This window comes from Gambusia affinis, linkage group LG16, assembly GCF_019740435.1.
Source record: "Gambusia affinis linkage group LG16, SWU_Gaff_1.0, whole genome shotgun sequence".
Lineage (NCBI taxonomy): Eukaryota > Metazoa > Chordata > Actinopteri > Cyprinodontiformes > Poeciliidae > Gambusia > Gambusia affinis.
The window spans coordinates 2445746-2470630 of NC_057883.1; the positions used below are offsets into that span (position 1 = coordinate 2445746).

General features: G+C 40.7%; 1 protein-coding gene across 1 annotated transcript; it reads right to left on the minus strand.

Moving 5' to 3' along the window:
* Positions 1-65: 65 nt before the first annotated feature.
* On the minus strand, positions 66-24319 carry tyro3 (TYRO3 protein tyrosine kinase). The gene is made up of 19 exons (XM_044142723.1): positions 23811-24319; positions 20492-20675; positions 16358-16458; positions 16092-16262; positions 13098-13184; positions 11969-12084; positions 11703-11883; positions 11013-11155; positions 9346-9484; positions 8400-8523; positions 8189-8283; positions 7739-7834; positions 7034-7114; positions 6528-6620; positions 6328-6449; positions 6138-6247; positions 5373-5532; positions 5118-5254; positions 66-4459 (listed from the first exon to the last, which is right to left on the minus strand). The coding sequence occupies exons 1-19, from the start codon at positions 23872-23874 to the stop codon at positions 4000-4002; spliced, it is 2664 nt and encodes an 887-aa protein (XP_043998658.1). The 5' UTR covers positions 23875-24319; the 3' UTR covers positions 66-3999.
* Between the last annotated feature and the right edge of the window lie 566 nt (positions 24320-24885).

A 24885-nucleotide genomic window follows, 5' to 3' on the forward strand; every position in this document is an offset into this window, starting at 1 on the left:
TACTGATGGAAGGTCTGTACATCATTAGTCTGCTGCTGCCAACAGAAATCCTCAGACACCAGTGCCACCAGGAACACTTTATTTTTTATTTTTTTTACAAGTTCAGCCCACCTCAGTATTCCCCACAGATCTGTATTCAGTGATTTACAGAAAGGTTAAGAAAAGGCAGTTAAAACTTCACAATGCAGCCACATCATTAGGAAAACCTAAAGCAGCTACAGTTGAAGCCAGAAGTTTACATACACCAAATAAAAACACACATTTTCTTCCCTCACTGTGTGAAGTTAAATCAGACTCACCTTCTCTTGCTTTATGTCAGTTAGAACCACCAAAATTATTTCTATTCACTAAATGCCACAAAAAAGGAGAATGAAACAGAAATGTATTTATTAATATCTTTGAAATCAGATGTTTACATACAGAATGTTTACTATTTCTTCAAACAAGAAGGGAAAGCCCAGATGATGATGATGATGATGATGACGATGATGATGATGTCATGACTATGGAAATAAAAGCCGACACTCGGAAGCCTCTGCACCGTTCTAAGTGAAGTATGGGAGAGGCAGCATCATGTGATGGGGCAACTGGTGTGCTTCATATAGTAATGGCATTATGAATACAGAACATTATGAAGAAACTTTAAAGATATCAGCCAAGAAGCTAAAGCTCCAAAGGGACAATAACCTGAAGCATCTGGCCAAAGTGGCTTAAGGGCGACAAAGTCAATGTTTTGGTGTGACCATCAGAACTCCAGTAAACTACAGTGAGAAACATCTGAGAGGAAACCCTCAAGTCATACACTTCAAAATACAATTATCCCTGATAACGGAAATGTAAACTTCTGAATATGAAGAAAATTATAAAATAATCTCTAAAAACATTTTCCTCGCTTTGTTTACTGGCAATTATCAAGTAGAAATGTGGTGATTCTGATTAGGCCAAAACAAGAGATGCTTGAACTGATTTAACTTCAGACAGTGAGAAAATTAAAAATTTGTCTTTTTATTCATTTATGTAAACTCCTGGTTTAAACTTTAAGTGTTCAGTTCACCAAGGTCAGCAGACTGCACAGGCTTCAGGTTAAAAACACGTCTAAAGCCGTTTCACATGTGCTACATCATGTCCCAGAGGGGCTAATAAAGTCAACACCAACCTATTAACATTAGCATGTTAAATGGAGCAGCACGTTTCCACCAAGGCAACAGCTGCTGGTTCATCTTCTAGTCACCTGCTGACTACCACACCAAAGCAGTTTAGTCCCCAGGACAAAAGGTCTGATTTGGGATCTTCGGGAATGCAAATAACCTGATTTATAAGATGCTAACAGCTAGCAAGAGAGTTTTGATTATTGTGAAATAACCTGTTTGCAAAACAAAAACTATTAGTTTTAAAGAGAGGATGCTATGTATTTTCTATACACCTATTGTCATTTTAGAGCACAATCAAGTAACTGTTAGCTTCAGTTGAAAAATGCTATATACAGCAAACATAAAACGAATTTGACTTTGTAGTTTAATGCCTTGAAATTGGGCCTCTGTTTCTTTAAGAAGTTCTATCTCTTTCCAACACTCCGGCCTCAGAAAGTCATCACAACATGGCTCCACTATTATGCTCGTTACAACCGTTCTTAGGAGTGTTTCACTGAGATGAGCTCAGTGGATGTGTGGTTCCATCAGGTGTCTGCTAATTGCTGCCACTAGTCTGAAGGAGCTGAGAGGGGAGGGTTCATCTATGAGGAAGAAGCTCAGCTGAAGACTGCAGCTCAGATGAGGAGCTTAGTGGAAATGGGCGGAGCATCCCTGAATGGTTGCTATGGGAGATTAAAGGATTTCTCAAACATGCCTTCAAGAATCAAAGCAACACTCCAGGTATGTTTTTGATGAGGGAATTACATTGTAACATGAAGTACAGCTTAAAACTGTTGATTTTACATAATACCCCTTCTTTAAAGACTGATATTTATTGTAATCCTTGCACGTGTCATTTATTATCCAGGATTTCATGCGTCATGTCAGACCTTCACTGCCTTCTGCTACACAATAAAAGCTTACCCAGAGTTCTGAGTGCTGCCATAATTAAATAGCTTTATTGACAACTCATTGAAAAACACTGCTACTGTCAGAAATGTTACCAATAAAACCATTAAAATTTGTTTCTACCTACAACATTGTTGCTCTTCACCTGTTGCTAACACTGAGGCGCATTTTACACCAGCCTGCTAAAGTTCTGCATGTCAAATGGGGCCGTCCCGTCTGACTGCTGAGTTATCACTGACTGTGCATTCAATGCCATCTCTCTCATTGCCTAGATCCTGCAGCGTCACCATGGCAGCAGCTGTTGCCTTGTACTCCAGCCTGATTAGCTGGTACACTGGTTATCAAGGAAGAATATAAAAAACATGCCGATGCTTGCCACTTCCTCAGCTTGTTTGCTTGTTGATAATGAGGAAGATCAGGTGCAGAGTTGTGCAGCCTCCCTGTATGTCCGCATGTCCCAAGTCTCTCTGCCAGTAACCGGATTCTCCCAGCGGAAACAAACCGCTGGGAGAATACACGGTGGGAGATTCTCTCCGGATTCTCCCACCAGAAAGTCTTTCACACCGGACAAGTCATGTTTTTACAGCAGGACGATCCCCGTGTCTTCTGCAGAGGATTTGCTTTGATCATTCCAAGAAGGAGTCGGTTAATCATCAGCGGAGATAATCTCAGCTCCCACCAGATAATTCTGACTTCACCTTTTGTAGATGGACTCCAAACCGTTTTCAATACCCGCCAACGTCTCACCTAAATGCAGAATCCTGGCACAACCCGGCTTCACAGTTCTCAAGAAAAAAGAGCAAGTTTCACAATGTCACCAATAAAGAGGCTTAAATTGTTTTAAATTATTGTGTAACATGGAGCAAAACCACAAGGAAAAGTCCAAACGTTTACCGTCAGTATCAGGGTTAACCAGTTACGGTTACCCTCCACAGATCCACAGATCCACAGATCCACAGATCCACAGATCACGGTTCTGTGGCCCTTTTCTTCTCTGGAGTTTTGACACGCTGATCCCGATTTCAATCATTTCCAAATTGCTGTTGTAGCACTTTTTCTACCCTCCTTGTTATCACGAGCCATTATTTAAATTAGCTGAGTCGGCATCAAGCTGTAACATTTTTTTTTTTTTACCATTTTTAGCAACTTGGATTAGGAATTAGCACCAGTTACTGTAGTCATGAACGGAATATTGTAGAGAAAACTCTATAGCTTTACTATTTACAACAGAAACTGAAAACTCAAAAAGATAAACGGAAACCATTTGCTTGTTCTCTGTTCAAGCGGTCTGCTGAACATTCTCCCTCTATGCAGACATTGATGAACTGTAAAAAAACACTGTTTCCTTTTAAGTAGCTTCTTCCACCTCTGTGCTTCTTCACTCTTCACAGTGGCTGAAATCAGCTTGTTTTGAGTTCTTACCACAAGCAACAGCCTCCACATCGTGGTGCATTTACTGAACCTAAAAAGATGTGGGTTTTTTAGCCAGCCTCTGGTCAGATGAAAATCATCCAACTCTGAGAATCACCAGCCGATTTCTCGGTGCATCTCTAGTAATTATTTCACCAAACGTAAAGCGGGTGGTTAGCAGCTCTCAGAGGTGAGAAATGTTCTCAAACTGTTTATTCCTGTTATTGACCTCATGATAAACTAGCGAAATACTAAGGTATTTAAGTTCAGCTTTTTTCTGCCTCAAAAGCTGGAACCAAAACAATATTTCATCCTTTTACAAACAAATCTCTGAAACGACTCAGAGGTTCTGAGCTCCTCAACCACTGACTCAGTCAACAACACGCCAGGAATGTGTTTGTGCGCTGGCAACAGATGAAGGTCACTTCGGCTGGGAGAGTTGGTCCTTTAGCACCTTGCCTGGTCTCTACCCACTGCAGCCGCTCTGAGACGTACAGCGAACAGCCGATCAGGAGAGAGGAGCAAATCTGGGCCGTGCCAAGTCCATCGATCAAACGTCAATTACAACGTCATCGTCTTCGTCCCGCAGCTCATCAACTGGTCCGTTTGCTAAATCCCCTCTTCTTTCCACTGAGCCCAACTCCTCTGCTTCCTCAGCGATAGCTCCACAGGGCCCCACGATGTACCTGTAGTCCCCTCCGATGGCCAGCGCGGCCCCAGAGCCCACCATGAGCCAGTCCTTCTCCTCATCCTCTGCCTGGCGCTGCCAGGGGACGCTCCAGCTGGAGCTCTCCGCTGCGGCCTCCAGTCCCAGTATCCGGGCCCCCACGGCTCCTTCCTCTCTGTCCGTCTCGCTGTTGTCCCCTTCCAGGTTGACGTAGAGCAAAGACTCCTTCAGAGGGCCGACAGGGGACAGGGCCAGGTGCAGCGCCTCCAGCTGAGCGACCAGCTGAGGGAAACTGGGACGGCATTTGGGGACTGGGCTCCAGCATCTGTGCATGATCTCATAACTAACAGACAGAAGACAAAAAAAACTGCTAAAATTCAGAAAATGCATTAGAAAGGTCACTGTAAAAACATTTTGAAATGTTAAAGCCATAGTAAGTAACTTGTATGAAATATGTTTTTCACATATTTGTTAAAACTGTCACCATATTGTGACATGGTATGGTATGTGAACAGATCGATCTCGACCTCCTCTATGAGCTTCTATTGCCATCTGAACAAATTCTCCACTCCCGCTCAGAAACAACCAATCAGAGCCAACCTCATGTACTCCCTGCTTATCATGCTATTGGAAACAACTTACCGTTACAGGAAAACTATTTACACACCATCATTGGTGGCCAGGCTAGCTAGCATTAGCATTCACAACAGGCTATGCTAGATGAAGGGTAGCAGAGAAAAAGGGAGAGGCAAGGAATCAGAAGCGCCACACTGAGGGTGACTGACAGTGCTCAGATCCTTCTCCTCACTCTGATTGGTTGTTTCTAGTTCGTACTGGCAGAAGAGCTGCATTTATTCACAGATCATCCGTCTCATACCAACAAACATGTAAAAAAAAAAAAGGAAGTGAAATGTGACAAAAAAAAAGTTCACCTCTAACATTGTATATGATACATCATAAACTTAAATATTCTCAACGTCTGTTGGAGTGTAAAAACTCACATGTCCTCTCTGCAGTCTCCAGGTTTCTTCAGACGCTCTCCTTTGATGAGAAACTCATAGATCTCAGAGTTTTCCACTCCAGGATATGGAGTCTGACCTCGGGTCATGATCTCCCACATTGTTACACCAAACGCCCACTGAAACAAATACAGTTAAATAAATACATCTGCATAAAACCACAGTTAATCCATAAGTTAATAAGTTAGCATTTTGCGTTGTGTTGTTAGCAATGTGTGTATATGTGTGTGTGAGTACCACATCGCTCTGAGTGGTGTACACATTGTCTGCCAGGCTCTCTAGAGCGATCCACTTGACAGGGAGTTTGGAAACGGAGCCCTGACGGTAGTAATCTCCACTATAAATCTTCTTAGAGAGCCCAAAGTCTGCCACACACACAGATATGTTCTCGTTCAACCTGAAACACACACACACACACACATGCAGTCATATTTTCATGACTTTGGGAACTTTCCATCGACTTCCATTCATTTTCTACAGCCTAACCCTAAACCCATAGCAACATTTCCCCTCATGGGGACCAGCAAATGTCCCCACAAAAAGCAGTGGTCCCCACAATCCTACAATGTGGACAGAAATAGGTCCCACAAGGATATAAAAACCTGGTTCACACACATACGCACACGCACACACACAAACAGACACACACACACAATAAAGTACTTCTGTTCATTTTTCCCCCCCTTTTTTTAGGTTTCCTGGCTGGCTCGCCACATTTCTTTAAAACTCAATAATGACCTAATTAATATTGCAATTGTTTAAGTTAAGACAGCATCAACACCAAATTTAATACAAGGAAGAAAGAAAAAAACTAGTCCTGCTCTTCTTTTACTTCTCCACAGACAAAAGATGGAGTGCTACACTGCTTTTTAACTTTAATCCATTTTTAAGGTGATGAAGATCATAAAGTTATCAAAAATTCTTTTAGGTCCAACTAAGACCAGCGTTTTCTATTGGAGTTGGTAAATGTCAGCTAACGCTCAGAAAAGTCTTCTGACTGACATGCAGTTTCGGGCGGCCAGATCTCTGTGGATGATGCTCTTGCTGCTCAGATACTCCATCCCCCGAGCGATGTCCAGCATGAACTGCACCAGAGTCTGGAGAGAGAGGTCCTAACGCAGAGACAGTATGTTGTCAGGAGTTTATCAGGCATCAGGTGCAAGCATGAAATGATTCACAACCAGTTGCTTACAAATGGGTCATCTCCCAGACGGGACAACAGCAGGAAGGTGTGCAGATCCCCGTGCTTCATAAACGGCAGAACCACCATTGGGATTGGCAGCCGCTGGCCAGGACGCCGGTGCAGACTCACTCCTGTTGCACAGAACAGACTGTGAATTGGGTTTTCTGACAGCTTGTTGAAGCATTCTGTGTGTTTTCCTGGTGTGTTACCAATGAGCTTGATGACATTGGGATGGTGGAAGTCCTTCATATATGCAGCCTCCTTTAGACACTGTTCAATGTCACCTGAAGAGGTGATGTCAGCTGCACAAGGAAACACACACATTTACATGCAGCAACGTTTTGACCCCCCACCTCTTTGACATGTCACAATCACTCTGGCCAGCATGACTGTTGACGTTTGGAAGAAAGAAGATAATGAAAGGATGGGAAAGCCTCACTCAAATGTAAGTAGCAAATTTCATGAGTTTTTACCTAATAAATCTGGTGGCACTTTGGCCAAGTTAGTTCAACACATCCTCCGTTTAAAAAACACTTCCACATTCCCCACTCACCGCAAAGGACTGTCTGTCTGTCTGTCTGTCTGTCTTTAAATACCAGCTGAAAACGCTGTTATTCAAACAAGCATTTCAACTTGGATTAATCAATACTCTCTTTCTTATGTTCTTTATTTTCTATTTGGGAAAATGGGAAATAGAAATCCCATGATGACTCACATTTCAACACTTTGACAGCCACCTTCTGCATCGACGAGTCATCAGTCTTCAGAATGGCTTCCCGAACCGAGCCAAACTCACCTGTAAAGGTTAACATACACACATCAACATCCAGCCTCTATATCATATCATTCCATTTCTTTGCTCAGTTCATGAATTTTCCTATGTACTCCACAGAATTTCTATTTTGTTAGAGGATTTCTTGTTAATGGTTTCTTTTACTGGTCTTAGAACTAATATATTTAAACAAATTTGTTGAATCTGATATTTTTAGAACACAAATTCCTTTTAGACTTTTTTGGATTCAATAGTTTTTTTCATGTTTTGGCTGCCATATTAACTTGCAGTCACTAGATGGCAGCAGTGCTCAAATTAAACAATTTGTGCTCAAACAGTCTGCCTGTTGAACCCAGTAGAAGAAGTAGCCTACAGAGAGAGTACACAGCTGACAGAGAAGAGCTGGAGAAGTTTGACAGTAAAAAAAATAAAATAAATAAATGGCGGCAGAGGCTATAAATGCAAATATAACAGAGTAAAAGGGCAAGAAGACTAAGATATTTTATTTCTTACTTTTCAAATATTAAAGGTCATAATATTAGCAGAATAAAGATGAAACAATCTTAATTTTCAGCTCAGTTTTGTGTTGCTTTACCAAACCAAATATTGGGTCGGATTGCTACTGACTGGTTTATGTGGTGGCGTCACCTTTTCCCAGCATGTGGCCCAGAGTAAGAAGTCTCTCTGAAATCAACACATCCTGCAGCTTGTTCTTCAGCTCACTGCTGATGCAGAGACTGTCCACTGAAGGAAGGAAGACACAGTCAAAGGTTATCCCAACCTGTAATTATGCATTACATGTTACATTTCAACTTATCTCCTGGTGAGCAGAGGAGAGAAAGGAGAACAAAGAGTAATTATCATATTGCTTCAACTTTAGCCTGATGACGGACGTAAAGTGCTGGAAGAAAATATTATATTAAATATCATCAGAGCCATGTTCAGGATTTATCTCTACTAGAAAGATGGTTAATTTCCACATATACAACAAAAAAATTCATCAAATCATTTCATGTTTGAAAGAAGGAACTTGACCAACACTGTTCCTGTGTTCATTGTTCAATACCAAGAAGGTATTGTAGGAAACCGTTCACTCACAGGTGGACTCTTGCAGATCAGCCATGTTTCTGCTGAACGACCGAGCTGCGGTGAAGAACACCGAACTCTCTGGACCAGGAGCCTTAAAGGCCGAACTGCAAACAGACACAACGCAAAAACGAGATCAACTCTCTTCCTCTGTGTGATCAGATTCAAGAAAAGGCATCTCACTCACTCACACACACACACACACACACATTGGGCACCATACCCAAACTTTGTTTCCTTCTCTCTGCGCTGAGCTGCGATGGTCAGCAGCAGCCCAATGATGGTGGCCACCAGCAGGCCGAGCAGCAGCCCCACCCACATGCGGCTCCGCTGCACCTGGACAGGAGCTGACGGAGCAGCAGACAGACATCAGTCCAGTTTAAAACAGAATGGAACAGAATAATCCTTCACAATAATAATTAAAATCTACTCTCTGAAACAGACGAGAATCCAACAGGACATCATATACAGTAAGGCAGGTTATTATAGTTAACTAATGAAATTACAAAAATGATAATTAATGGGGTGGGGGTGAATTATAACTGACTGGAACTATATTGTGTGTTAATGAAACAAAACAAAAAAGAAAATGTAAATATAAAATCCTTTGTTTTTGTATTTATTAATCTATTTATTCGCATTTCAAACTGAAGTGAAATAATAATTCCCCCTCACAAGCAGTTTACATCAGCGGTCAGCTGATTATGTTACTCCATATGATTCACTAGTCCATAACATAGTAAGAGCAAAGGTTGGGAGAAAACACCAGTCAGTTGGTTGTTTAACAATAACTGAAAAGATGTTTTGAAAATTGTTTCTTGTTTAGTTTTCATTATCCAATCTATGTTTGCATAATCACAGTACAGTACTTTGACCTTTTTAAATCCTGCACCTTAAAATTAACCAATGTATGAAAAATTTAAATCTAGTACTATAGATAATACAACTAAACACAAACTACAGCAATATTTAACTAATAAAAAGTAGCAAACATCCTTTAAAAACTAAATGAATCAGAGAAACTGAACTGAGAAAAACAAAACCAAAGCAGTCCTGATAGGAAACAAACAAACATCTGTTTAACAGGAGGTCATTCTGCTGCCTGAGAGGAAGTATTCATCAGATAAATACCGCCGTGGTTAAACCGGCCCAACTCCCTGACAGGCTACCTGAGGCCGGCATCACCAGCACCGGGGGGCTCCAGGGTCCACAGCCAACCACGGTGCAGGCTGCCACCTGGATGGAGGCGTTGAAGAAACGGGCTGCGTCTAACAGCGGAGTAGAGTTCTCCTTAAACAGCAGAGGTTCCTGCAGACACACAGTTGGAGATGTGAGGAACTTTAGCTGGTTCTGGAACCGCTGGGACAGAACAGAACCCTGGATCAGACCCTGATTGCCCTCCAGGTCAGGCAGGTTGAAGGCAGCAACAGAGAGCTGCTGCTTGAGTCTGTCCTGATTGCTCTAGATAACATCCTCTCTGATCTGTAGTTTAAAAAAAATAAAATAAAATACAGCACCAGTTCTCTCTGCCTCCAAGACACGAAATACTTACACCTCACACCTGGCTTATTATGGATTAACTAAACAGCTTTAACAGCAGCAAACAGAACCAGATTTAGTGAAATCAGATTAAGAAGTAAAAACACCAACACTTTATCTGAGAGGCTGTGCACAAGACTGACATGACAGTTATTGTGCGTCTGTCTAAAAGGAGTCTTTGTGAATGTTTATGACTGTTGTCATGAAGTGTCATTTGGTAAATAATGACACTTTTAATGCAAAGATGTCTCTTTTAATTGACTTTTAATGTAAGTTTTAATGCGACTTTGCATAAAAATGTAGTTATTTACCAAATAATGCTTTGTTGAACCTCTTAAAGCACTTTCAATGTATATATGCATTAAATGTTAAGAGATAAATGCCAGTCTTATGCACACTCCTTCAAATAAAGAGTTACTGTAAGAACTCCCCAGCAGGACCTGCTGCAGTGATTAACAGAGAAAGTAAAAACAATTTACACTTAATGAAGCAAAACTCTGACTCAGAGTTGATCAGGGAGTGATCTAATAAATCTGTCAATGGCGAGAATATCTTCATCAGTTGGAGCAACATTCCCTCCAGCCTCATGGAAACACCGGCATCAAGAATGCTCATTACGGACACACCCACACACACGCACACCCACACGCACACACACACACACACACACACACACACACACACATATCACTCAAAATTTTCATCAAATCAGATTCATCTTTCAGATTAGTAAAACAAAAAAACAGAAAAGGGTGAAAACCCTGAGGGGTGTGTGTCCAGTCCTGTTCTTCCATTGTAAGGTAATTTTATTTATGCAGCACATTTTCAGCAACAAGGCAGTTCAAAGTGCTTTACATAAACTAGAAGGAAATACCAACAAACAATAAATCAAAGGAAAGAGTAAAAAGACAAAACAAAAATGTATAAATGAGGTCTTGGTTCTCCACTGTAGACAGAACATCAAACATTTTACTATACATTAAAGCTGCAGTATGTAACCTTTATATAATTGTTTTTAATGTTATAAAACAAATAATCAACAAAAGAAAAAAAAGCTCTTCTGGTTTTTCCCCGTGCTAACAAGAAACAACCAATCAGAGCCAGGAGGCGGGTCTTAGTGCTATCAATCATGCCTGTGTATTATCTGTCTTATGTTAAATTGTCATGACATGGTGACACAACATATTCCTTATAAAAGTTACACAGTGCAGCTCTAAGTGCTGAAAACAAACCATGAGGTGGTTTGTGTTGGTGGTGGAGTCATGGATGGTGTGCTGCGGTTTGACGGAGAGTTCACCTGAGGTTCTCCTCCATGAGTCCACTGCAGCTTGTAGGCCAGCAGTTTCCCCTGCAGCTCATCCTCCTTCAGCCTGGCCCACTGCAGAGACAGCTTCTCCCCTGACAGCTCAAAGCTCAGGTTCCTGGGGGCCACAGAGGGCACTGCAGACAGGGCCACACAGTTCCGTCAGCACCAGCTCTAGTTCTCTATTTTACTTCCTAATAGTTTTTAGATATACTGTTTAGAAAAGCCTGCACAGCTTATGGTGTATCATGGTGCACCATAAGCACCATGATACAGGCATGGGGGTGCTGCTTTGTTCAGTCTGTCTATGTTATTGTGTGTCTGTCTCTATCAAATACTAATAATAAATAACTTGTTGGTCCATATTCCTGCAGGTGGCGCTAAAATCACATTAGCTGGCCCTTATAAATGGATTGAGGCCACAAACAAAAGCTCATTGTACAGAGAGGACTGGAATCCACTGGAGTAGGTCCAGCTGGACCAGTCCGCACACACACACACAAATGCACACACACACATACACACACAAACAAACAAACACCCACCGACCCAGAGGGTTCAGCTCTAAGCAGGGGACCAGCAGCTCCAGTGTTTACTGATGAAACTCTGCGGCAGGCCCTGAGCTCAACACCTGGCTGTGAGCAGCAACCAGCTTAAACACACATCCACCATCATCTTCTTCACCTGACTCCGGGGTGATGAAGGTCAGCCACGGGGAAAACGGGGAGGCTCCCACCTCGTTCGAACAGGAGACCCTCAGGCTGTAGTTGGAGTGACTCCTCAGGCCCGTTAGCACGTGGATGTGAGGAGGAACCTGCACCTCCTGCTGGGGGAGGTTCCACCGGCGCCCCGACAACCGCACCACCTGCAAGGGAGGAGCAGGGGCGGCTGCACAACCGCTGACAATGTACCTCTACCTTTCTGTGTGTGTGTGTGTCTGTGTGTTTTACCTGAATCACACAGGTGGACAGTTCGGAGTAACCCATGAATCCTGGTTTCCATGACAATGTGACGTTGTTGTCTGTAATCCTGAGAAGCTGCAGGTCCACCGGAGCTGCTGGCAACACTTCAGCAGACAGACAGAGAGGCTGATTGGTGCGTCATTTATTTATATAGAACATTTCAGCAACTTTTTTTTAATGTAAATCATAGAAATTTACATTTAAAAAAGACAATCATTATGGTTATGTATGTAAATGTAATGTCTTTTCAAAATAGTGCACCCTTGTTCCCTCTTTGTTTTTGTTTCGTTGTAAATGTAAACGGTAAAGAGAAGGAATTTTATAATTGATTGCAGACTGAAACTGTGAACTTGAGGTAGAATCAAGCTTTTGTAATCTTGTCAATGCTCCAAAAATAAAGAATTTATATATATATATATATATATATATATATATATATATATATATATATATATATATATATATATATATATACTGTATATATTAAACAAGCAATAAACAATACATTTAGTCAAATATAATCAATATTATCGAGCAAATACACAGCCAGTAAGCTGATTGATGTTCCAGTTCCTGCTGATCAAAGAACTCTAAACAGGTGAGTTTTAAGTCTTAATTTAAGGGACTCAGTGTTTCGGCTGTTTTGCAGTTTTCTGGAAGTTTGTTCCAGATAAGTGGAGCATAAAAGCTGAATCCATGCTTGGTTCTAGTTCTGGTTCTGGATGCAGAGCAGAAAAAAACCCCAGAAGACCTGTGAGGTTCTGGAAGGTTGATCCAACAGCAGCAGAGCTTTAATGTGTTGTGCTGCTAAACCCTTCAGTAATTTATAAACTAACATCAGTATATTAAAGTCTATTCTCTCAGTGAAGGACTGCAGAACTGGGTGATGTTCTCTTTCTATCTGCCAGCAGCAGCTTTCTGATTGACTTTTTTAGGCAGACTTATAAAGACACTGTTGCTGTAATCAATGCGACTAAATTTAAATGCATGAAGGAGTTTCTTTAGATCTTGCTGAGACATTAATCTTTTAATCCTGGATATGTTCTTCTGGTGACAGAAGGCAAACCTTTTTCAGGACAGAGTCCATCACTACAGCCAGATTTGGAGCAGGACACACCTTTTATATGGACGGTTCCGGTTCTGGACACAGAGATTCCTCTGGCGTTCTTCGCCTCGCAGTAAAATTTGATGCTGCTGTTCACACCTGTACCCACACACCCACACCCACACACACACACGGGACAGGAAAGAGCTGGAGTTTTAACAGCAGCTGAAGGAAAACTAGAAGTGATTTTCACATTTTATTTTTGTAAAAAAAATAAATAAAAATCTGAAAAGTGCGGAGTGAATCTGTATTCAGCCCACCTCTCCTGAACATTTTATGGAAGAACACTTTGCTGCAGATCTTCACCATGTCTTTCCCCAGATTCTCAGCTCAGTTCAAGTTTGGACTTTGACTAGGCCTTTTCAGCTCAAGCATTTCATGTTTTTTTTTCCCATGAGAATACGCTTTGATATAACCCCTTCTATTAGAGCTTTGGCCGCAAATACTATATGAAGGATTTTGAATTAATATGAGTTACAACAACATTTAATTAAATAAAATTGCTAAGAGCTGCAAATGTCAAATGATCTGTTGAAAAAAAGATGGTAGTACTTTATTTGACAGGGTGTGCATAAGACTGATATGACACTGTCATAAACATGACATAACATCTGTCATGACCACGAAGGAGTCTTTATGAATGTCTATGACTGTTGTCATGAAGTGTCAGTCAGTAAATAATAACACTTTAATGCAATGTTGGCACACTTACTGGACTTTCAATGCAACTTTGCATTAAAAGTGTCATTATTTACCAAATTCATAAAGACTCCTTCATGTTTATAAGAGGTGTCATGTCATGTCATGTCCAAAGAGCCACTTGTTCCACTAGCAGTAGGCCAGACGGTTCTTGTGTATGCATTTATCTTGCCACAACACACAATGTGTCTCATAAATGGATTATTAAAAGCTTCAGACAGGATTTCTATCTGAAGCCAATCTGAGCTGCAGGGATCCTCGGCCTGCATGATGTTGTTTGCTCTCTAATGTTCTCTAAAGAATCTCTTAAGCCAGAAGCAGAAGAGTAAAGACTTGGATTAAATAACACAAAGCAGGAGTCTGACTACAATTAGGTTCTGAAGGCAACTGGATTTTACTGAATAAATAACGGTGAGTAGAAGTGCGAGTTGGACTTCTCAGGTCTTTATTTGTGGAGGATTTTACTAAAACTTAGTGTTGTTTTGCTACATAAAAGGCCAATAAAATACGCTGAAGTTTGTGGTTGTACATGTATATAGTGAGTGGTGTAAGGCCCTGTCATTACAATCTACATCAACAGGCAGGACCTGTTCAAATGTCAATGTCCCAACATGCCTTACTGACAGGAAACACTCTGGGTGTGTGTGTGATGTGGTGTGTGTGTGTGTCACCTTGTTTGTAAATCATTGACAGGTCCAGAACAGAGAAGTGTATTGATGCCTGTTTTTTCCCAAGCTGCTTGGAGTTCGGAGCATGTGACACATCAATCATTAGAAATGTTCAACAAAGAAAGAGCAACTAAAATTTTGATATCCTGCCTCAACTTTAAACTGAAACACATTCCACTCTTTTATTTTGAAGTTCTGATGTGGAGCTCTGTATCGTAGAAGTGACCTTCAGATTAAATCCAGTCCACCTGACTCTCAGCATCAGCTTTTTTGAGTCCATTTCTAGGAGCTAAATATGCAGTCACGGCATAGTTAGGTTCGTTGTTCTGAAGGTTCATTGTTGTTTAATTATCATGCAGAATGATTAGAAGCAGATGAATTTGTTGCAGAGTTTAAACTATTTAGAGTAAAAAGCAGTTTTCTGAGGAGGAAGATTTCCTGTTGGATCCCATACTCCATCTGTCTTAGTCATTTCCTCCTTGGACAAGAAACTTCAGCCATCTTGCCGGCTGGTGGTAGTCAGAGGCCCCCATAGTAGCCATGGCTACCATCAGTGTACGAATGTGTGAATGATTGATTAATTGTGGTGTGAAGCGCTTTTGAGTCCTCGGACTTGATTAAGCACTTTACAATGTGAAGCCATTCTCCAGATTCTCCTACCTAAACCAACCTCTCCATATCAATCCTACTAACAGACCGATTCTGTTGGCTACTCCTGCCATGATAGCAGATGCAGCAGTAAAGCGGTGTGTGTGTTGGTATGCAGTGAGCTGTATATTCATGCATGAATTATCATTCTGTGTGTCAGGATTTTTTTTTACCAATTTTTTAATTTATTTTTTTATTTTCTTAAGGCATAAAAAAAAGGTAGGAACAAAAATTTATGATTTTTTTTTTTTATGTGATCAATAGTAATTTTCTACAAACACAAAGTTGTTATTTGAAAAATATACCTGTAGTATTGTTCTTTAGGGGTTATCTGATGTCACAATATTTTTTTTACCTGCAAGAGTCGTCTGCAGTAGGAGGAGGGACCGGGTCGGTTGGCATCCTTTTTTGTCTGTTGGCCATATGAGATTTAACAAAAATAATTTCTTGCATTTGCAGCTGATGGCTGCAAATACACTAGCTGATAGTGTATTTTATGATGCATTAGTGTCCACTTTAGTGGTCTGTGTGTATTTATAAAATAAAAATCCAAAAGAAGCACAAGAAAATGGCTTTTAGATAGCCATAGTGGTCCAATGTAGCAACCACTATGCATGAAAGGGTTAAAACAAACATCTGGTACTGCAGACATTTCCATTAGAAGCCAGGAAATGCCTGGACATGCCTACATGTTGCACTGTTCACTGCTACACTTTTAACCAGATTGAAGCAAAGTTGTGGTTCAGCAGGTGCATGTTGAACATGGACCTGGACTGTTCTTGCGATCAGTCAATTCATTCCTTCAGAAGCTCTCACGGTCCAAAGACTCCGTCTTCATGCTGACTGGTTGTTTTCTAATTTTACCAGATTAAAGCCCTTTCTGTCCTACCATCCCACACACTAACATGTAAAACCCTACTGGAGCTTTGGTCAGATCAGACCAAGATGGCGCCTTTTCAGGAAGGGTTTTCACCCAAGCAGAGGTTCTGACCTGGGACATGGAGGACAGAGGGGGATTCTTGGGGTCCTCCCTTCTGGACTCCTCCCAGCCACCACAGCACTTCCACAGGGTCAGGGGGGCCGACAGCGGCACAAGAGAGGTTAAAGGGGACGCTGGGGAACGTCGCCACATCCTGAGGTTCCTGGATGAAGTGAGGGACGCCTGTGGAGGAGGCACAGAGGAGGATGACCACCAGGGGACTGAGGAGGAGCAAACGCAGAGGCAGATTTACAACTGCGGTGTGTTTGCGGCCTTACCTTCAACTGTTATCCAGGCTCGTTCAGAGGCGAACATCTGACTGTGGGACTCCACCTCACACCAATACTGACCAGCATCCTGCTGCTGGACCGACTTCACACTGCAACCACAAGGTAGAACGTCACAACCACGGACATGCTCCAGCATCGCTGCCTCTGCAGGTCCAACAGAAACGACAATCAGCTGACATCACCTCTACAAATGGACAACCAGCGACAATCTGCTGGACCAAAGCTCTGTGGTGGAGGAAAACTGTTCCACCGAATCACACAGCTGTCTCCTGATGGCATCTACACCAATATGGTGTTTCAAGTAAATAGTAGTCAGACTCAATTAACATTTTTTATTGAATTAATTGGAGGATCTGCAATTAATTACATTTTAATTGAAAATTACTGTATATACTGATAATGTAAATAGCATTTTCAATTAAAGAAAAAAAACAAAACATTTTGGCTGCTAAATTATTGACAAATCAATAGACATATGAATTAAACAACAAAGATCTTTATTGTTTTTAATCATTTATTAAAAATGATAGTTTTGTAATAATTTATCATTATTATTTATAACATTTAGCATAATTAATTATAAGAATTGATCGTAATTCTTATAATTATTAATAATAATTATTATTATTATTACTAATACTAATTAGTAATAATCATCATGTACTAGCCATTCATCTTTCCAGTGGTTCAGGAAGCCTTGATAATTCATTTCAGATCTTTAGAAATATGGACTGTAGACGCTGACATTAGCGTTGGAGACTTCTGTATTGCTGCTACATGTTCAGCATTAGCATGCTAGTTTAGACTAGAATACCTTCACTCGTAGGTAAACTCCATTTATCACAACAATAATCTTTTCCAGCGTCTCATCAGATCAATTTTTGAATCAAAAACTTAACCCCCAGTCCACCAAGAGAATTTGTTTTATCCTGGATGTGTGTGTGTGTGTGTGCGTGTGTGTGTGTGTGTGTGTGTGTTTGAGAACGTCGCGTGTGCGTCAGATTTAAGGGCGTACTAGAAACATATGAACTGGAACCTGTTAAAGTCCCGGCCCTTGTAAATAGCAAACTAAAAATGAATGTTGTACAGACAAGCGCCTCTATTGTGGTCTCATCTGTTCCACAAGCCTGGTTGATCAGATGCCACTGTTGCCTGCATCAGTAGCGCTGCACCTTTCCAACAAGTCAGGCTTGTCCTAGGTGTACTGCCATTATTTTTAGTCTTTAACATAATAAGTGGATCCTGAGATGGAGTACTTGGGGTTTCTTGTGATTTCTTTGAGAATTGTGCACTTTCCTATGCAATTCTGATCGAATCTCGTCTCCCTTCAGTGCGCTGTACGTACGTCACGGCCAACAGAGGCCACGCCTCCAGGAACCAATTGTTTCTCCAGACCCTCTGAACCAAAGCCTAGCACGAGCGGCTGGTTTTTTCCAGGCTAGGCTGGGATGTCCTCTCCTTGGAATATTGCCAATAAAATTTACTATTTGTGAATAATGTCTCTCTGTAGAATGATGGACGTCAGATTGCTTGGAAATAGCTTTATAGCTACTTTATTGATTTATGGGAGTACTACCATAATGTCTACATTAATGTTTTCCACCTTGGCCTTAAGTGTGAATGTAGGTGTTCTCCTTATTGATGGTCAGGTGATCAAGTACATTTAACTATGTACGTTTAATGACAGCGTGGATAATGTTTTGGATGTTTATGTACATTTCACTTCAGATGCAAATAATAGAACCACTAAAATCATATCGTTTTTACTGTTCCCCAAAATACAACCCCCAAAACATTCTCTTTCTTTTGACTGTCTAATCTTTAGGGAAAGATCTGTTTTCAGATCAAAAGAATACTTTATGTTTACTAAAGGGGTTATATTGTGGAAAGACTATGAACATTTTCTTCCTTGTAAGTAGGAAGTAATCAGTAGAAAGTGACTGAATTTCCTCACTTCAAATACAAACTAAAGAAGGTTGGATTTTCTGAGTGGCTCCTGCAACTGCTACTTTCTAAAAGTTGGGATCGTTACATCAGGCCCTTTGCTCTGGGGAAGCGTTGGAACAGCCTTCTGCTTCCCGAACCATTCTTCTGTTTTGTAATGGCTGCTGACAGAGCGGGACCACAGAGGTCTGAGCCGAGTGGCCCAGTGGGCCACAGTGTGCTGCCAAGCATGCTGTCCTGATTGAAATCTGCTTTCAGTGGGAGACAGAGCTCTGTGACAGGACCTCTGCACACTGAACGAGAAATAATGACCACTTAAAATTAAACATGAGTGTATTTATTTCTTATTTGTCCAAGTCTTCTCTACTCTGCCTAATACCCAATAACATCATTCTTTTTTAAAATCTGTCTTTCATTTCATTGGCATAGAATAAATCACAGCTTTTAGTCAAGCAGATCCCGATTTAGAACTGAAAAAGTGACAGATTTATACAGAAATCCTGCAGCATGAGTCAGAACTCTGACTCCTTATGTCCTGCACTTCTCTGCTACTGCTGACAAATTGATGCGACAAATTCAGGCAAAATGGAATCTTCTTCAAGTAGAAACTGATAAGAATAACACAAAGTATCCGCCTTTTATTCGTTTTCCTTTTTGATTTGTAGTAAAATGGACGACAAATATCCGGGGATTTTTACAAGAAAATCCCTGGATGTGATTTTTTGCACATGCACTAAAAGCAAACAAGTGCAATCCATTTCAGATAAAACGCTTTGGTGTTAGGATGCCATGTCAAAATCAATGTATTTCAACAGAAACACTTTTTTTGCATGACAACACAACGTCACCACTGGCACAAACTACGAAAAAGACAATGACAGGAAGTAGTAGGAGGATGACTTATCCAATTAACAAAGTAAATAAAGTATTATTTAAATTGAGTTTCATATGTAGCGGAAACACAGCAATTGTGAAATTCTGTTCTTTTGACATAAATGGAACACTGACAAAGTTTGTGACAGAAACGCAGCTACTGATCTTGAATAAAAAAAAAAAAGTCAAAGTTTGGCCAAAACACAGAGCATTGAACAGACAGATGTCCTGACTGTGATGAGGACAGTTTTAACGATGCTAAGACTTGACCGTAATCTAGAATCACCTAGTTGGCAAAAAAAACAGCAACACCATTTTGTGTTATCAGGGCATTAGAGGTTAAATTTTAATCTGCCGTTGGGAAGAGCGAGGAGGACAAAGTTTACAGGGAGGCGTGGGAGAAGTAGAATGATTAGTGTTAAAAACAAAAAGCGGCCCAGCCTCCATTTACAGCTGATCTGCTGTTTAGCCCTCAACAGAGCAGAAAAGAAACAGCAGCAACATTCAGACTCACTCAGAAGCAGAGCTTACAGCCACAGGGAGAAAATCACTCCTAATCTACTGATTTGATTGGTTTCTTCATCCAGAGAAGGAAAATAAAGTGATGATATTGTCTGGGCAACATCAGATTCCCTGTGACACATTCAGACATCTTCCCTGTTTCTCAAACCCGAAGCTGTTGACACAGTGCCGTTTTCATTTTCACATTTTGTTATAATAATCCAACAAATTTCAATATATTTGATTGAATTTTTCTGTGAAAGATGAGAGCAAAGTAGTGCACAATTGTGAAGAGGAAGTAAGAGGATAAAGGATTTTCAACATTTCTTTTATACATAAAGCACTGAAAGGCACATGTGTGTTTTTTTCCCGCTCTGATTCCTTTAAATAAAAAAATATTCATGTGGAAAAATTAGGAACTGATTCGTCTATCACATGAAAACAACATGTATGGCTGTACTGTAACAAAATTAGAAAAAGTTTAAAGGATGACCATGTTTTGTAATTAAATGTAGACAATGTGGATAATTTTGCAATAGGGGTGCACTGATTTACCAGCCAGTTGACTTATCGGTGCAAAAGTCACCTCACTATTGCCAACTCGGCGAGCTACTTTCTATATTTAGCAACATTCAGGCAAAAATAAATTGGTATCGGCCAAAATCGGAATCGGTAGATCAGGTTTCTTGGTAATATCAGCTATTGCCAAGAAAACAACAATCGGTGCACCCGTAAATTTGCAAGGCGCTGTGAACTCAGCCATGCTGGCGGATCTCAGTCATTTCCAGTGTGGTGTTGCTGAACCTGTGGGACGTCTCCCAGTGCTGCTCTCCCAGCATGAGGAAGACCTGATCCGTGCTGTACAGCTTCTCCCCGTCCTTCATCCAGATGATGTCCGGTTCGATCAGGCCTTCCACAGCGCAGCCCAGCCTCACCTCGTTCCCCTGAGACACCGTCTGATTGGACGGGTGCTTCGTGAAGAGCACGCCTGCAGAAGAGGGGGATACTTTCTAAATCACTCCAACACTACTATGTATAATTTGGGTTTTTTTTCCACAGATGAAAAATAATTCATTTTTGCTATGTTAATAAGAATGATCTGGAAGTACATCTGCTTCTACACTTCCATTTGTTTCCATTTCTTTATTTTACTGATTTCTTTTGCAACATGATGGATAAATGCAGGAAATTTGCACATTTCAAGTCCCAGAGTTGATGGACTATATTTTGTGAATTTGTAAATTTGATCAGTTTTGTCCCTCCAAAGCAGATGTGAACTGATTGTGAAAGTTGGTCCTTTGGAGAGAGTCCTGCTGACTCTGCAGCTGTCTTCACTTCACACCAGATCACAGTATTTGTCCCGTCATCCTGACGCAGGTGAACCTTAACCACCCATTTCCATGTCAGGATTATGAATCATAAAGAACACGTGCATGGAGTGAATGGATGATCTTAAAGCTGCACTATGCAACTTGTACAAAAACATGTTTTTTAAATATTTGTCAAAACTGTCACCATGCAGTGACAGTATAAAACCAGACAGATAACCTGTGAAAAGATCGATCTCCTGCACCTTCTCTCAGAGAAGCTAATCCCGTCTGAAGAAATGCACGGCTCCCGACCAAAAACAACCAATCAGAGCCAGGAGTCAGTCGTACTCGCTGCTAAATGTGCTAACGGCAGAAAAACAACTTATCTTTACAAGAAGATATTTCTTCGTAGAGCATATGTGAAAAATTACCAAAAAAAAAGCGGTTCATGATACATAATTGGCTGACATTTGCAAGGTAGCCATTTTCTTTGTTTCTGATTGGCTGTATTCCCAAGAGCAGAGATACGGAAGCATGTAGCGGTTAGCTCCTGTACTAGTGCCAAGATGGTTTCCAATGTTTATATTAATACATCATATTAAGTTATATGTGGTGTTTGACTTATTTAAATGAAACATTCTCAGTGTTTTTAGAAGGAAGGTCCCAAGTATTTGAAGGTTTGAGTTCAATGCAGGCCGTTTAGCTCCCTAGTCCCCATGGATACGGGCTCAAGCTGATCCCACAAGAGATGATTGAGGTTGAGCTCAGGACTCCATGCAGGGCATTGCATCCTTTCCACTCCTCAGTTCTACAGCTGGTCCCTAATAAGCCCCACTCTGTGGAGGACTGACTGTACAAAAAACCAAAAAGGTTTCGGAGATTAATCTAAATTTTCTAAGTTTTTAGGCTCATATTTACTCCTCCTTTTTTGACCTCATCTAGAAAGGCCACAATACGTCGTTGTATAATTTAGTTGAAGATTTGCTCATGTTTTTAATAGAAGCACAGCTACAGATAACGTCCTTTTTGAGAACCATCAACAAACCTGAGGCATTGTTCAGATTTGTCGACCAGTCTCCTTGAGCAGCTAAACCTGAGCTAAATCAGGTTGCTGGGATAGAGTCTACCTTTACTAAAAGGTCTCAGACTGCTGAATCCACTCCATACGGTCACTGTCCACCATTGGGAACCCCAATTATCCTCCATTGGGAGCCCCCAACTCTGTCGTAGTTAAACCATCTAGCAACTCATTTGAAATACGTCGTCCTTCATCCACTTTGCACAATGCACCGATGATGCTAACACCGGCATTGACTGTTGCTTCGGTCTTCTTGAGTTTGAAAGGCCTCCTAACATACTCTTGTCACTTTGTCCATAGAGCTCCGTCTTTGTCTCATTTGTCTCCTGAAGACACGTGGTTTGTCGATAAGAGCAGCTTTCTTGCTTGGCATTTCATCAGTCCATGTGAATGTAAAGTTTACTGTGGATAGTCTGATGATCGTCCACAGACCGTCCACAATCTGGGTCAGGTCAAGCTTGAGCTTTGCTATTTCCTGGTTTGTTCCTAAAAGAATTTAAACCACTTCCTGTCATCTGAGGAGGTGAAGTTTAGGTCTTCTTCCAGATCTTTGGAAAATGAGAATACATCTCATGGACAGTTGCTGGGATTGATGATCCTCAAAAGACTTTCTTTGTGTAAATCTACCAAAATGTTTCTCTCACCTTCAAAGAGTTCCCTACATGCTCCTGTTTTTCTAAGTTTTGGTCGACCCAATGTTTTGTCATGCTGGCAAAGAATCAAATCAAAAATCAAATCAAACTTTATTTGTATAGCACATTTCAGCTCATAATCTCTGCCAAAGTCAATGAAAACAGAAAAGCGTTTGTGCCACTCATTCAAAGATTTCCATGAATGTACAAATTTAGGCCGTGTGTAATGGAGAAATTCCGCTTTAGGTTCAAACCATAACACAAAGTTCACAGAGAATATCTGGAAGTACAATGGTCTCCATAAAGTAGTACCAGTTTTTATTAACATTAGATCTAAAGTCCAAACTGACAGATGCCAATGTTGAAGTAATTTTGTTGAACAATAACTTACATTCTTTAAAATTTAATTTATCTCAGTACTCAAAAAGTCATTTTGATGACTTTTCGAATTTTTGGGTTTTCATAAGCTGTAATAATCAGTGAACTATAATAAAAACAATCATGCATTCTTCTCTGTGTAATGAATCTGTATAACATTCATACTTTTTTTTAAGAAATTGAATTACTGAAATAAATTAGCTAAGTTTGACATATTCAAATTACTCATGAAATGATTCAGTGAGATGAATCTGTTCAAAGTTCAGATCTTTAATAGACAGCTGTCTGCTGGTGTACACAAGAAGATTAAACTCCTGAAAAACTACATTCTGACTATAATCTCTGACTTCAGAACTTAATCTCAGAAGTTTGACATTTTCTCAGAATTAAAAAAAAGGTCAGAATTCCGATTTTAATGTCAGAATCCTGTTTTTTTTTTGTTTTTTTTTCTAATCCTCTTCCACATCTCGGTAGATGTTCCTGTTGGGCCAGAGGTAAATTTATTATGGTCCAGCAGTTTTACAGCCTCACTCCTGGTGTCTCTACTTCATTTAATGAGAGGAAAGTTCACTTGTCAGAACTTATTGTCCCTCCCCGGTTCAACAGGTGAGACTGAAAGTTCGTCCTCAGCATATTCACCTGACTGTTCCCATAGGGGGGACACTGAGGCTGAGAAAGTGAGGGAACCATTAGCTCTCCCAGCTAACTGACTCATTAACACTCACCGCTCCCACAGCTCCCGGTAAGAGTCCGCAGAGCAACAACAACGACCAACAGCAGCGGCTTCATCTTCTCATCTCAATGGGCTCCTTAATCTGCCACTTTTACCGACATGTCACTCCGCTCCGCTCTTCCTCATCGTTAAGAAAGACGGATTCTCCAGCGTGTGAACGGAGGAACAGCGACGGAACGACCGGGGGAGGGGAGGAAAACCCTGGAGGAGCCGCGGAACACAGAGGAGACCCGGGGGAAAACAAGCTGGTGGTAGAGCTCCTCCTCCTGAACAAGTTCTGAACAAGTTCAATTTACCGCATTCAATTCAGTAAGCTGGAATATTATTGAAACTGTCGGACCTTTATCACTAAGTGGAGCACATCATATGGATACATTATTTGTTAAGATGACTTTACACTAATGAAAAGATGACATTTAAAATTTTAATATTACATAAAACTCAAACTGACTTTTTGAATAGCACACACACATATAGGATACGACATAAACTACCGGATAGTAAAGATATATTTGCTTAGAAAGTAAAAATATATATTCTTTGCTATCCTGGATTTTGTTGATGTTTATTCTTTTTACTATCTTTTTGTGACAAATGTCTCTTGTCATTTTATTATTTTTTTCCTTATATATTCATATTTCCGGTGTTTCCTCGCTACACTTTATCATTCTACTTCCACAGTTCCTCATCTGATTTCTTTCTTTCATTCACAAATGTTTGTTTAATATATTTTTTAAAAATTTTAATATAATCTCATTATCCATCTCTAGTAAATGTCTTTTTGATTTTGACCTCTGTAGGCCTCTTGATTTTATATCAGCCTGTATGAAAAATGCTCTGCAAAGATGTGTGTGTATACATGTGGGTGGGTGGACGGATGGATATTCACATGTGGCCAGAATATGTCCACTGCCATCCTGTGTGTCTCTGCTGCAGCTTCCTGTTGAGAGCATCCTGTTTACAGCCACACAATGTCCAGAATGATGGAGCGTCAGCTGACGAAGAACACAGTTTGACCAGAACATTTAGTGTTGGAGAACACAGATAGACGGACAGGTTCATTCCGA